Here is a 13,329-nt window from a genome sequence, read left to right on the forward strand (position 1 = left end):
TGTGCAAGTGCATTTAACAAGTAATAGATGATTCCTGCTCAGAAGAGCTTACAATAAAACAATAAGAGGTTTTCATGTAATAGAGAAAAATTAAAGTAGGTGGTTATAGGTGGGATTTAATGGAGAATTCCCACCCAATATCAATTGTGATGTGGGGCTGTAAAGGAGATCTGTGGTTCTGTGTGTTATTGCTCTGTCTGTTCTAATTTAGTGCAACTAGAACTATGAAAATTTAGGAGAGAACAGAACACAAGTTCTGAAAGGAAAGAGAGCTGCACGACAAAGGCAAAATATGTGCTATTTCCTATCACGGCCTCCGGAAGGGTGTTCCATGTGTCCACCACCCTCTGTGTGAAGAAGAATTTCCTTGCGTTTGTTTTAAACCTGTCCCCCTTCAATTTCATTGAGTGACCCCTTGTTCTTATAGATTTTTCAATTTGAAAGAAACCACAAGAACAAGGGGTCACTCGATGAAATTGAAGGGGGACAGGTTTAGAACAAACGCAAGGAAGTACTTTTTCACACAGAGGGTGGTGGACACATGGAACACCCTTCCGGAAGCTGTGATAGGAAATAGTACAGTACAGGGTTTCAAGGAAGACCTGGATAGGTTCCTGGAGGACAAAGGGATTGAGGGGTACAGATAAGAGCAGTGGAAGGTTTAGAGATAAGTGTAGAGGTAGGTATAAAATTAGTCAGGGACTGCTGCTCAGGCAATATGCCTGATGGGCCACCGCGTGAGCGGACCGCCGGGCTAGATGGACCTCTGGTCTGCCCCGGCGGAGGCGACTACTTATGTACTTATGTATTAGACTGCAAGAAGAAACGCTGTTTTGTTTTAAATACATCTTCCATGTTATCTTCTTCAAGTACAGGCGACAATAAAAGACGGGAAGGGGTAAAACGTAGACCTTACGGACCTCGCGGATCTAAACCCGCCTGTCCTTAAAAATCTGAGGTCTTTGCCCCTTTTAGTCTCAGCATAGATTATGGCTCTGACAGACCTGACGGATCCTAATGCTTTTCCCTCCCTATGCTGAGACTAAGCTGCAGTGGGTGTGACAAGGCAGTGGCTGCTGCCAGAAGGATGCTGGGCTGTATAAAGAGAGAAGAAGGTGTTGATGCCCCTGTACAGGTCATTGGTGAGGCCCCACTTGGAGTATTGGGTTCAGTTTTGGAGACCGTATCTGGCGAAAGACGTAAGAAGACTTGAGGCGGTCCAGAGGAGGGCGACGAAAATGATAGGAGGCTTGCGCCAGAAGACGTATGAGGAGAGACTGGAAGACCTGAATATGTATACCCTAGAGGAAAGGAGAGACAGGGGAGATATGATTCAGACGTTCAAATACTTAAAGGGTATTAACGTAGAACAAAATCTTTTCCAGAGAAAGGAAAATGGTAAAACCAGAGGACATAATTTGAGGTTGAGGGGTGGTAGATTCAGGGGCAATCTTAGGAAATTCTACTTTACGGAGAGGGTGGTGGATGCCTGGAATGTGCTCCCGAGAGAGGTGGTGGAGACTAAAACTGTGACTGAGTTCAAAGAAGCGTGGGATGAACACATAGTAACATAGTAGATGACGGCAGATAAAGACCCGAATGGTCCATCCAGTCTGTCCAACCTGATTCAATTTAAATTTTTAATTTTTTCTTCTTAGCTATTTCTAGGCAAGAATCCAAAGCTATACCCGGTACTGTGCTTGGGTTCCAACTGCCGAAATCTCTGTTAAGACTTACTCCAGCCCATCTACACCCTCCCAGCCATTGAAGCCCTCTCCAGCCCATCCTCCACCAAACAGCCATATACAAACAGACCGATTTAGAAAACAGAGGATTTAGAATCAGAAAATAATATTAACTATTGAACTAGGCCAGTTACTGGGCAGACTTGTACGGTCTGTGTCTGTATATGGCCGTTTGGTGGAGGATGGGCTGGGGAGGGCTTCAATGGCTGGGTGGGTGTAGATGGGCTGGAGTAAGTCTTAACTGAGATTTCGTCAGTTGGAACCCAAGCACAGTACCGGGTAAAGCTTTGGATTCTTGCCCAGAAATAGCTAAGAAGAAAAAAAAATTAAATTGAATCAGGTTGGGCAGACTGGATGGACCATTCGGGTCTTCATCTGCCGTCATCTACTATGTTACTATGATTTTTAGCGCAATTGAGTTGGTGTTAGTTTTTAGCATGCGCTAAAAACGCTAGCACATCTTAGTAAAAGGAGCCCTAAAAGTGGCATGGACCTCAGGGCAAAAGTTTTGCCACTTTTAGTCTCAGCACATGCCTTTATAAATCTATTTTTGCTCTGTTTTGCGGTATACCTGCGCTGGCATAACTTCTGGAGTCTGGGTCTTGGTGAAAATATGGAACCCGTCTTTTTAGTCTGCTAAAGGTATTAAGAAGCAAAGCAGGTACAAAGATACAACCACAGAACCACAATAACAAACAGAAGAGCAGCTGGAAACATCACAAGAGAACCGAGTTCTTCAAGTTGATAGAACTATTTTCCTCAAAGTAAATAAGTGCTGTGTGGCTTGAAGAGGTGGCAGAAAAGCCTGCGTGTACCTCTCTCAGCAGGTTTCCTGGATTGGCTGCTGTTTCTGTTTTTTGTTTTTTTTTTCCAACATCTCTCACGTCATCAAGTCACTCTCCTGGTATAAAGAGGTGGCTTTGGAACCGTAGCCAAGCCACAGCTCCCATGGAAAACCAGTGTCAGCACCGGCGCAGCCGGACAGCACCTCAAGGACATCCGGCTGTCCTGTCTTAGCTGTTCACGTACCCAGCCAGGGAGGAAAGGCACAGCCAAACGCAAGGAAGGACAGCAATACACCTGAAGAGGATACAGTATATACAGCTGCTGCAAACAGATCCAGGACAGGGACATCCGGATCCCAGGAAGGACAGACATACACCCGAAGAAGACAGATAGCTGCCTGCAAGGAGACCCAGCCCAGGCACAAGCGGATCTCAGAGAGGAGACCCCAGCCCAGCCCCTGCTGGCACGGCAGGGCAAGCCACACGGGTTCCAGGACAGTTGCTCAATCGTTGTGTTAGGCAGGACTCCAGCAACCTCTCCATTTTTCTGGAATAGCTCCAGGCACTTTCTAACTGTAGCACAGCCAGGCGTGAGAGGACTCACTCAGTTAGGCACAGCTCAGGTGATCGGATTGAACTCCCCCCCCCATACCCCCCAAAAAAGGCAAGGCTATTTTACTTTAATATATTTTCTTTTATACTTTTCCCTTCCTTTGGCTCTCTCTCTCTTGTCTAGACACTGATTTCCCTCCCGCCTCTCCACAGAGCGATGAGCAACTCCCGGGTCATCGGATCCTTCGCGGTCTGGGACTATGTGGTCTTCTCCGGGATGCTGGTCATCTCCGCTGCCATTGGCATTTATTACGCGTTTGCAGGTGGCGGCCAGAAAACCTCCAAGGAGTTCCTGATGGGAGGTCGAAGCATGTCTGCTGTCCCGGTGGCGTTGTCGCTCACCGCCAGCTTCATGTCTGCGGTCACTGTGCTGGGCACCCCCTCGGAGGTCTATCGATTTGGAGCCATATTTACCATGTTTGCCTTTACTTACTTCCTGGTGGTCTTGGTTAGCTCAGAGATCTTCCTGCCTGTCTTCTACCGGCTGGGAATCACCAGCACCTATGAGGTAAGAGGCTTTCTACACCTTAACGCAAAACTTGGGGGGGAGGGGGAGTAAGAACAAGATTTTGACTCTGATTAGAAACTTTTATCCTCTAAAAAGGTCTGAAAGCCAACTAACAAGAAGGCTTTGCAAAATCTGGCTTCTATAATCCAAATTGGCATTGGCATTGGATTTTTGGCATTACTTTTACTTCAAATGTCTATTTATGAATGTTCAGTTATAGTTAAGTTCCCCTTCACCTTCTGGAAAGGAATATTGTACTTAAGTTATGGGCTTCTATAAGCAGCGATGGATGCTAGATTAACCCTTTCCGCCTGTCTTTTTCTATTGCAAGGTATGTTCCTGTTCTGTGTATGTTTATTAAAACTCGATAGCCCGCAATTTACAACAGATTGATGACAAATCAACATGGCTTACAAAACACAATTAAATCAATTAAAACCGAGAAAAGAACACCATTCTATATACAGTATACAGTATAGACATAAAAAAGACAACCTAAATGTTAAAAAAAAGAGTGAGAGACGAAAAAAACCATAAGAACATAAGAATTGCCGCTGCAGGGTCAGACCGGTGGTTCATCGCTCCCACAGCGGCCCTTAGGTCAAAGACCAGTGCTCTAATTGAGTCTAGCCCAGGGGTAGGCAATTCCGGTCCTCGAGAGCCGGAGCCAGGTCAGGTTTTCAGGATATCCACAATGAATATGTATGAGATGGATTTACATGCACTGCCTCCTTGAGATGCAAATCTATTTCATGCCTCTTTATTGTGGAGATCCTGAAAACCTGACCTGGCTCCGGCTCTCGAGGACCGGAATTGCCTACCCCTGGTCTAGCCTTACCTGCGTACGTTCTGGTTCAGCAGGAACTTGTCTAATTTTGTCTTGAATCTCTGGAGGGTGTTTTCTCATATAACAGCCTCCAGAAGAGCGTTCCAGTTTTCTACCACTCCCTGGGTGAAGAACTTCCTTACGTTTGTACGGAATCTATCCCCTTTTAACTTTAGAGCAGTGGTACCCAACCCTGTCCTGGAGATCCACTAGCCAGTCGGGTTTTCGGGATAGCTCTAATGAATATGCATGGAGCAGATCAGCACTCTTATCATTTTCATTACATGCAAATCTCTTTCATGCATATTCATTAGGGCTATCCCGAAAACTCGACTGTCTGGTGGTCCTCCAGGACAGGGTTGGGAACCACTGCTTTAGAGAGTGCCCTCTCGTTCTCTCTACCTTCCCTAGAAATTACTGAACCGCTTGGGGACCTCAGGGTGATTGCTGGTTGTCTGTGCAGTTGTTCTGCAACTTTGCTACCTCTTGTAAGTCACCCAAATCTCAACTCACTGAATTGACCTTGATTTTTCAGTTCCAGCCTGACTCTTGTTGGTTGATCTGTTGCTATTTTATAAAGAAACAAAAAAATTGTATTGATCTAAATTCCACACTTCACAATAACAATTACGCCCAAAAATGGAATTCAAAAATTTTTATTTATTTATTTATATTTGTAATCAATTCTTGAAGGAAGAAAATTTCTTCTCAGTCTGTTGCTCGGTCCATTTCAATTATATTGTCCTCATTCTTATTTAGGGAGAAAGGACCTCAGACTGGTTTTCTAATGCATACAAATCAGTCGAAACAGCTGTTCAGCTGAGTGAAACCATAGTATAATCACTGGTCCTCCTCATCCTCCAGATTCAGCAATCTTAAAATTTCATAAATAATTGCATTAATTTATGCGAATCAGTGCTAAAGTATTACATAGTAACATAGTAGATGACGGCAGATAAAGACCCGAATGGTCCATCCAGTCTGCCCAACCTGATTCAATTTAAATTTTTTAAATTTTTTCTTCTTAGCTATTTCTGGGCAAGAATCCAAAGCTCTTCCCAGTACTGTGCTTGGGTTTCAACTGCCAAAGTCTCCATCAAATCACAATCCCGCCCATCTACACCCTCCCAGCCATTGAAGCCCTCCCCAGCCCATCCTCAACCAAAAAGACATATACAGACACAGACCGTGCAAGTCTGCCAAGTACTGGCCTTAGTTCAATATTTAGTATTATTTTCTGATTCTAGATCCTCTGTGTTCATCCCACTCTTTTTTGAACTCCGTCACTGTTTTCCTCTCCACCACCTCTCTTGGGAGTGCATTCCAGGCATCCACCACCCTCTCCGTAAAGTAGAACTTCCTAACATTGCTCTTGAATCTACCACACCTCAACCTCAAATTATGTCCTCTGGTTTTACCATTTTCCTTTCTCTGGAAAAGATTTTGTTCTACGTTAATATCTTTCAAGTATTTGAACGTCTGAATCATCTCTTCCCTGTCCCTCCTTTCATCTAGGGTATTAAGATAAGTGGAATTTTGATTTTTGATATTGGTATTTGAAATTATAGAACATAAATTAATGCAATGATTTATGAAATTTTAAGATTGCTGAATTTGCACATTAGAAATGTTCTGGAGGAGGAGGAGGACCAGTGATTATACTATGGTTTCACTCAGCTGAACAGCTATTTCGGCTAATTTGTATGTATTAGAAAACCAGTCTGAGGCTATTTTATAAAGGACACTTTGAGGTCTGGAGAATAAACAAGCTGTGAAAGCTCCCTCTCTACTGATTATATATTATGCATGTAATTCTTAAATGATCTCATGGCTGTTATGAAGGACGGAAGTGCGACTCCATAAGTGCGACTTAGTTGTTGACTCCATAAGTGGGGAAGAAACAACAGTACTGGACAGATTTCTAAGGTCTGTGCCCCAAATATGGCCACTCCAGTAGGAAGTATGACCATTGTTGGGTAGGCTTCCATGGTCAAAAATGGCAAAGACAGATCTGGGTCAAGTGTGCATATTTTAAACCAAATTCGTATTCTATGCTATGAGCACAAGTGCTCTGTATCTCAGAGGGGTGGGGAAGACATCTTAAAATTGATTTTAGTGAATAAAATGTTGTTAGTAGCAGTGGCATAGCAAGGGGGTAGAGGGCGCACTGCCCCGGGTGCTGTCTTGGCAGGGTCACCGGCATTCTATTCTCCTTCTGATGTCACTTCCTTGTCCTTCACAGAATCGCGGCTAGTTTTCTTGACAGATGCCTTAAATGTAGGCCATCATTTTGCAGGCCTACATTTAAGGCGTCTATCTCGTGCCTGTGGAGATATGTACGGACGGTTAATCATGTCCAAGACCACTTGTGGGTGAAACTACACTCGGGCATGCTTAAGCATCCCTACATGTCTCCATAAATGCACTACAGACACCTTCCTCACGGAATTTTTTCTCAAAACATGTGTCCTGATTGGCTGCTAAATGGCGGTAGGACACCTGCCACCGTCTAAAATCAGGACGCACTGTTTGAGAATCAGGTCCTTTGTGTTTACCTTGTCATCATCCTCTATTGTTGCTACTCCCCGTCTGTTTCATTTCTTGTCAAAGTAGTTTTGTGCAAACCTGTGTATATTCTGATTTGTGCATGCAACTTAATTAACAAGCTAACCAGTGCTGATAATCGTCAAGTAACAAGAAATTATTGGCATTAATTGGCAATAATTAGAATTTATGCATCCAACTTTCTAAGCATATTCTATAAAGTGGTGCATGTAAATTATAGTGGATCTAAAAGGGGGTGTGGTCAGGGGCGGGGCTTGGATGGGCCATGGGCATTCCTAAAAATAAGGCACACTGTTATAGAATATGCCTGATCTGCGTACAATTTAGGTGCAGAGTTTATAAAAAAGAACATAAGAATTGCCTTACTGGGCCAGATTAATGGTCCATTAAGCCCAGTAGCCTGTTCACATGTTGGCCAATTCAGGTCACTAGCACTCAATTATTGATGGTTCAGAGTTTGTTATTCAGTTAATTTGTGCATACATTTTGGGACTGCGTAAAAACTTAGGTGCGCAAATCTGGGCAACATATACATCTGGATGGGTGAAACTCCTCTCGTATCAGCTTGGAAAAGAGACTGCTGAGAAGAGATATGATTGAAGTCTACAAAATCCTGAGTGGTGTAGAATGGGTACAAGTGGATCACTTTTTTTTTTACTCTGTCAAAAATTACAAAGACTAGGGGACACTCGGTGAAGTTACACAAAAATCCTTTTAAATCCAATAGGAGGAATTATTTTTTTCTCTCAGAGAATATTTAAGCCCTGGAACGCATCGCCAGAGGTTGTGTGGCACAAGTGGTTAACGTAGCTGGTTTTAAGAAAGGTTTGGAAAATTTCCTGGAGGAGAAGTCTATAGTCGTCTATTGAGACAGACATGGGGAAGCCACTGCTTGCCCTGGATCGGTGGCATGGAATGCTGCTACTGTTTGGGTTTTTTCCAGGTACTAGTGACCTGGATTGGCCTTCGTGAGAACGAGCTACTGGGCTAGATGGACCATTAGTTTGACCCAGTAAGGCTATTCTTATGTATCTTTATTCTCAACTTACTATAGCAAAGAGGTTTTGCAAAATGAAAAGATTCCAAAGAAAGAAACTCCAGGCAATAATAGAAAGAGAAGCATTGACTTGGAGACACAACCAGCAGCATCACAGGATCTGGTGATTAGCAGATGTTGATCCACTCACTGATTGACGTATTAAAGGCTTGTTTGAAAATGCTCAGCATGTATTGCTAGGGCCACTGAGTTCCACAGTTCAGCGGCTGATAAAAAGAAAGCACTATGCTTGATACTCTCCAGCTGTGTGAGGCGAGGTCTCGGAAGGACCAGGCAGGGGTCATCCATGAGAGCAGTTTGGGCAGAGCAAAGAAGTTGTGAACTAGACATGCCATGTTCTAAGAGCTGAGGGGCTATGGGACATTCAGAGAAGAGAGATAAAAAGCTAAGTTAAAGAGTTTTAAGCTGTAGGTGGTAATATATTGGAAGCCAGTGGTATTTATTTTTTGGTAGCAATAGAGAGATAAGGTCTCTCCTTCGTGAAGAATTTGTAGACTCTTGAGTAGGGACTTGGTGGTGCCTAGATACACCATATTGCAATAATCTATTTGTGATACGAGATCAATGGCTGGAATGAATCGGTGTCAAAAAGTGATCTAACTGCACAAAGCGGTCTTAACACAAAAAAAATCCAGTTTTACACAGAGAAGAAACATGTGTAGTGAAAGTGAGATGGGAGTCAATAGTGGTTCCCAAATAATGAAAATTCCCAATAACACAAGGGCTCTGTGTGAGAAGGCAGGTGGCCAGTGAGCCCACACTGGCGCAGTTTTGCTGCGATTAAGGACTAACCTGTGATCTGCAAGCCAACCAGCTATAGTGTCTAAACAGTGCTGTAGGGGGTGAGAGATCAGGGGACTGTGAGTCAAGGTGATAAAGTAACAGAATGTCTTCAGTGCAGATGTGAAATGAAATATTGCAGTTTTAGATAACAGTAGCGAGTGGACTAAGGAAAATATTGAGGTGGTACGTCACCTAGCAGTGGTTTTTCAGAGTTGATGACATGATTAAGGGAAACATAAAACCTATGATTAACAAGGAATGAGCGAACTCAGTTCAAGACAGGAAAATAACAATTTGGGGGATACAGTTTTGTAACATAGCAGTTAGACTCAGCCTGCCTCTAAGAAACTGAAATCAGATCCCACAAATAAATCTCATAGAACATACAGCCAACTTTTCAAATTGATTGGGGGTGCTGAACCTAATGGACACTCCCCCTTCCTGTACGTGGTCAAATGGTTTCTCAATATTGGGAGTACAAATCTGGTTTCTGTATTATAGAATACATGGTATATCACATGCAAATTGCTCTATTAGCTTTCTGTAGAAATTTGAAATTCTTAGAATATTGTCTCTCCACAAATTCTCCTGCCTACCCTGTCACAAAAGCACCAGAAATTATATAGAAATGGTTTTTGTATATGGTCAGTGAAAGTGTTCAAAATTCATGCGTAACTTAAAATGACTATTTATTGCATTCATTGTAGTGTAGTGCAAAATTCACATGCAAATAAAATGAGTATTAGAGCACACTGCATGCACAAAACATTATTCGCCATGCTTGCATGCCCTCCCCTCTGCTATTCCTTTGCAACTGATACAATACCTTTGTATTTGTGTATAGTCTTTCCTCCCAGAACATTGGTGTTAATGATAAATAAACCAGGAGCTTGGTTACTTATCATTTTCGAGAGCAGTTTGGGTAGTGCAAAGAAGTTGTGAACTGGATATGCCATGTTCTAAGAGCCGAGGGGCTATAAGAAGCCTCAGAAGATATGAACTAGAGAATGACACGGGGAAAAAATCTGTCCCCGTCACCGCCCCGTCACCGGCCCACCATCCTCTGCACCGCCCCGTCACCGCCGTTTCCTTCACCGCCCCGTCACCGTCACCGCCATCCCTTTCACCGCCCCGTCACCGCCACTGCCATCCCATTCACCGCCCCGTCACCGTCCCCGCTGCATCCATTTTCCGTTTTCATCCCCTTGGCCCAGAATCCTTTTCCCTTTCACTCCCTCCTTACAGTTTGAGCCGGGAACACGGGTAATCGCACGGTCCTCGCAGCCCCCACCCGCCTGCCCAATCGATCGTAGTGATTAGCCAGCTCTCTCCCTTCTCCTCACCTTAGTTTGCAGGCTTTCTTTTTCAGCGACCTGCACGCTTTCCCAAAGAGCCGCGCACGCGCGGCTGCTCAGTGTTCAATCTTCTGCTCTGCTGCAACTTCCTGTTTCCGGTTGCGTCAGAGCAGAAGATCGAAACTGAGCAGCGGCGGGTGCGTGGCTCTCTGATAGCGTGCGGGTCGCCGAAAAAGAAAATCTACAAACTAAGGTGAGGAGAAGGGAGAGAGCTGGCTAAACACTAGAATCGATTGGGCAGGCGGGTGTGAGCTGCGGGGACTGCGCGATCCTTCATGCCTCACTGCGGGGACAAGACCCATTCACCGCCCCGTGGGTGGTGAATGGCCTTGTCCCCGTCGCCGCAGCGACTGCTAGTTTTCTTCCCCGTTTTCGGCGGGTGACCCGCGGCTAAAATGCGGTGGCCGCGGGTAAACCGCCACCGTGTCATTCTCTAATATGAACCCTATATGGGGTCCTTTATAGGTCTTATGCCAATAGCTTACTTCTTAGGCAGTTTTCATTAGGGATAGAGCTATCATACAACCTCTTTTAAGAGGACATGGTCTCCTTTTAGGCTTTTAATTTTTAGGAAAATATCCTCTTGCTTTTATGACCAACACACCTACCCAGAAAATGAAAGAAAATATCTCTGGCCTGAACAAACTAGAAGAGTGGGCGACAAGATGGCAGATGAAGTTTAATGTAGAGAAATGTAAATTCCCTAGCAACAGCAGCAGATGAATCCAGAGACCAATGGGATAGCTCACATCTACCAGCAGGCGGAGATAGAGAAACTGATTAACAGGTGGTCCTATTGGCTGGCACTCCTCCTGTTGATTCAGTATTCTCTATCTCCCAGCAGGAAAAGGTCGCTATTCAACTAGCTCCTGAATTCTGGCTGTGGCTGGAACTTTATTTTCTCCTGTTGAGGTTTTCTCTTCAGTGAGACTGCCATTCTGTTTCTCCTGTTGAGGTTTCTCTTCAGTGAGACAGGGGTGTCCGGCTGAAGGGTGCCGGCTTTAGAGGTTACACTTGGGCCCCTCCTTGTCCATGCCTCACCCTCCCTCCATTGCTAGAGGGTCTGACTGGGTCTCAAATTTTTTCTTCTTTCCCTTCTCTGTAAAAAAAAAAAAAAAAAAAAGAGACCACAGTTGTTACATTCTGCCATGCTTTTGCTGCAAACTGGATTCAACCGGCCCTAACAACTAGCTTGTGAGTATGTCTGGCTTTTACAGTTGTTTGAACTTCAGGTTCTGTTTGGGAGTCTTAGTACTGTGGGTTCGGTCATCATACATTTAAGGTATGGATATTTTATTGAGGCTAAGTTTTATGACTAGAAATCCATGGAGGGAGCCGGGACTTCCCGCCCTTTGCATGCACGCGCTTTGTTTCCTTGTTGGTTACAGCACAGCAGTAGCGATGCGATTTCATGCTCGTACTTGTTCTCTTTGTTGGGTTTCAGTGCAGCAGTAGTCCTGTTTATTCTGAGGCTCTCTTTCATGCACCTCTTAGAAAGCCCGGTTTGGAGTACAATCTTCACGTACTTCTTCTCAGTATACCGAAGGCTTCATTTCATCCTTGTCTTTTGGGGCTCTAAAGGGCTGTGCCGTTGAACATGGGGTTTCTTGTGGCCATGGCTTCAGCTCTGCAGTTTTCTATGTTGCAGGCCTTGTTTAACGGGGATTCCTATTTCTGATTTCCGAAATATGGGGTATCAGTTCGGATGGTACCATTATTTCTTTCTAGGGGGGTGTCATCCTTTCTTTTATGTCATGCTCGCTTTTCCTTCCTTCTTCCTGGGAGGGGAAATTGGGAGCAGTGCTTTTATTCACTGCATTTTTTGATACATACGTAGCGTTCTCTGTGAGCTCGGTTTCTTACGACTTTTAGTTGTTTATATCTCCTTTTTGCATTCTTCAAGGGACGCCTCAAACGTTTGGTGGCGTCCGAAGCCTCCATCGCTCAATGGGTCCAGGAGGACATTCTTTATGCTTGCTTGCTGGCAGGGAAGCGGTTGGCGAAAGAACTTCATGACCATTCCGCTGGAGCGATGGCTACTTCTTGGGCTCGGCCCAGAGGTTTTTTTCCTTGGAGGAGATTTGTCTCGCGGCTAATTGGTCTTCCGAGCGTGCTTTCTCTCCCCATTTCTGCTTGGATGTGGGGGCACATGCGGTAGGGGCGTTTTGTGCTTCGGTTGTTGCGGAGACGGCGTTTGCTTCCCACCCAGATTGAGGATTGCTTTGCTACATCCCATTGGTCTCTGGATTCATCTGCTGCTGTTGCTAGGGAAGGAAAAATTATGTTCTTACCTGTTAATTTTCTTTCCCTTAGACGCAGCAGATGAATCCGGAGCCCCACCCTTTCTGGATATTGTCTCTCGGTTTTTTCTTTTGCAACTTTCGCAGTTTGTTATTATGGCAGGTTGTTTTCTGTATTATTGCATTTTGAGATTTGTTATGGGAAATAAGTTTTTTACATACTATGCCTATTGCTGGTTACGTGTGCTTGGGCAAGGAGTTATACTGATGAGACAGGAGGAGTACCAGCCAATAGGACCACCTGTTAATCAGTTTCTCTATCTCCGCCTGCTGGTAGATGTGAGCTATCCCATTGGTCTCTGGATTCATCTGCTGTGTCTAAGGGAAAGAAAATTAACAGGTAAGAACATAATTTTTCCATCTTGCATGTAGGGAAAAGAAACCCGAAGTACAGCTATACGATGGGAGGGCTGGAAATGGGTGAAAGTACCCAAGAAAAGGACTTGGGAGTAATAGTAGACAAGACAATGAAGCTGTCAGCACAGTGCGCAGCGGCCTCTAAGAAGGCGAATAGAATGCTAGGTATTATTAAGAAAGGTATTACAACCAGAACAAAAGAGGTCATCCTGCCATTGTATCGGACGATGGAGCGCCCGCATCTGGAGTACTGCGTCTAATATTGGTCACCGTACCTTAAGAAGGATAGGGCGATACTCGAGAGGGTTCAGAAAAGAGCAATGCGATTGATAAGAGGTATGGCAAACCTTTCATATGCTGAAAGATTAGAGAAACTGGGGCTCTTTTCCCTGGAAAAGCGGAGACTCAGAGGGGACATGATAGAGACTTACAAGAT

The 13,329-nt window shown here is 44.5% G+C and overlaps 1 protein-coding gene across 2 annotated transcripts in view; it reads left to right on the top strand.

Annotated features, from left to right (window-relative positions):
* Positions 1-3,299: 3,299 nt before the first annotated feature.
* Positions 3,300-13,329, top strand: part of LOC117364318 (sodium-coupled monocarboxylate transporter 1-like) — a 63,516-nt gene continuing 53,486 nt past the window's right edge. For both annotated transcript variants that reach the window (XR_004540211.1, XM_033953407.1), the window contains exon 1: positions 3,300-3,650. Coding sequence is in view for 1 of the 2 variants with exons in the window: in XM_033953407.1 (XP_033809298.1) it covers positions 3,300-3,650 (351 nt within the window). In the remaining variant the exon portion in view is untranslated. The remainder of the gene's footprint in view (positions 3,651-13,329) is intronic.

This window comes from Geotrypetes seraphini, chromosome 7, assembly GCF_902459505.1.
Source record: "Geotrypetes seraphini chromosome 7, aGeoSer1.1, whole genome shotgun sequence".
Taxonomy (NCBI): domain Eukaryota; kingdom Metazoa; phylum Chordata; class Amphibia; order Gymnophiona; family Dermophiidae; genus Geotrypetes; species Geotrypetes seraphini.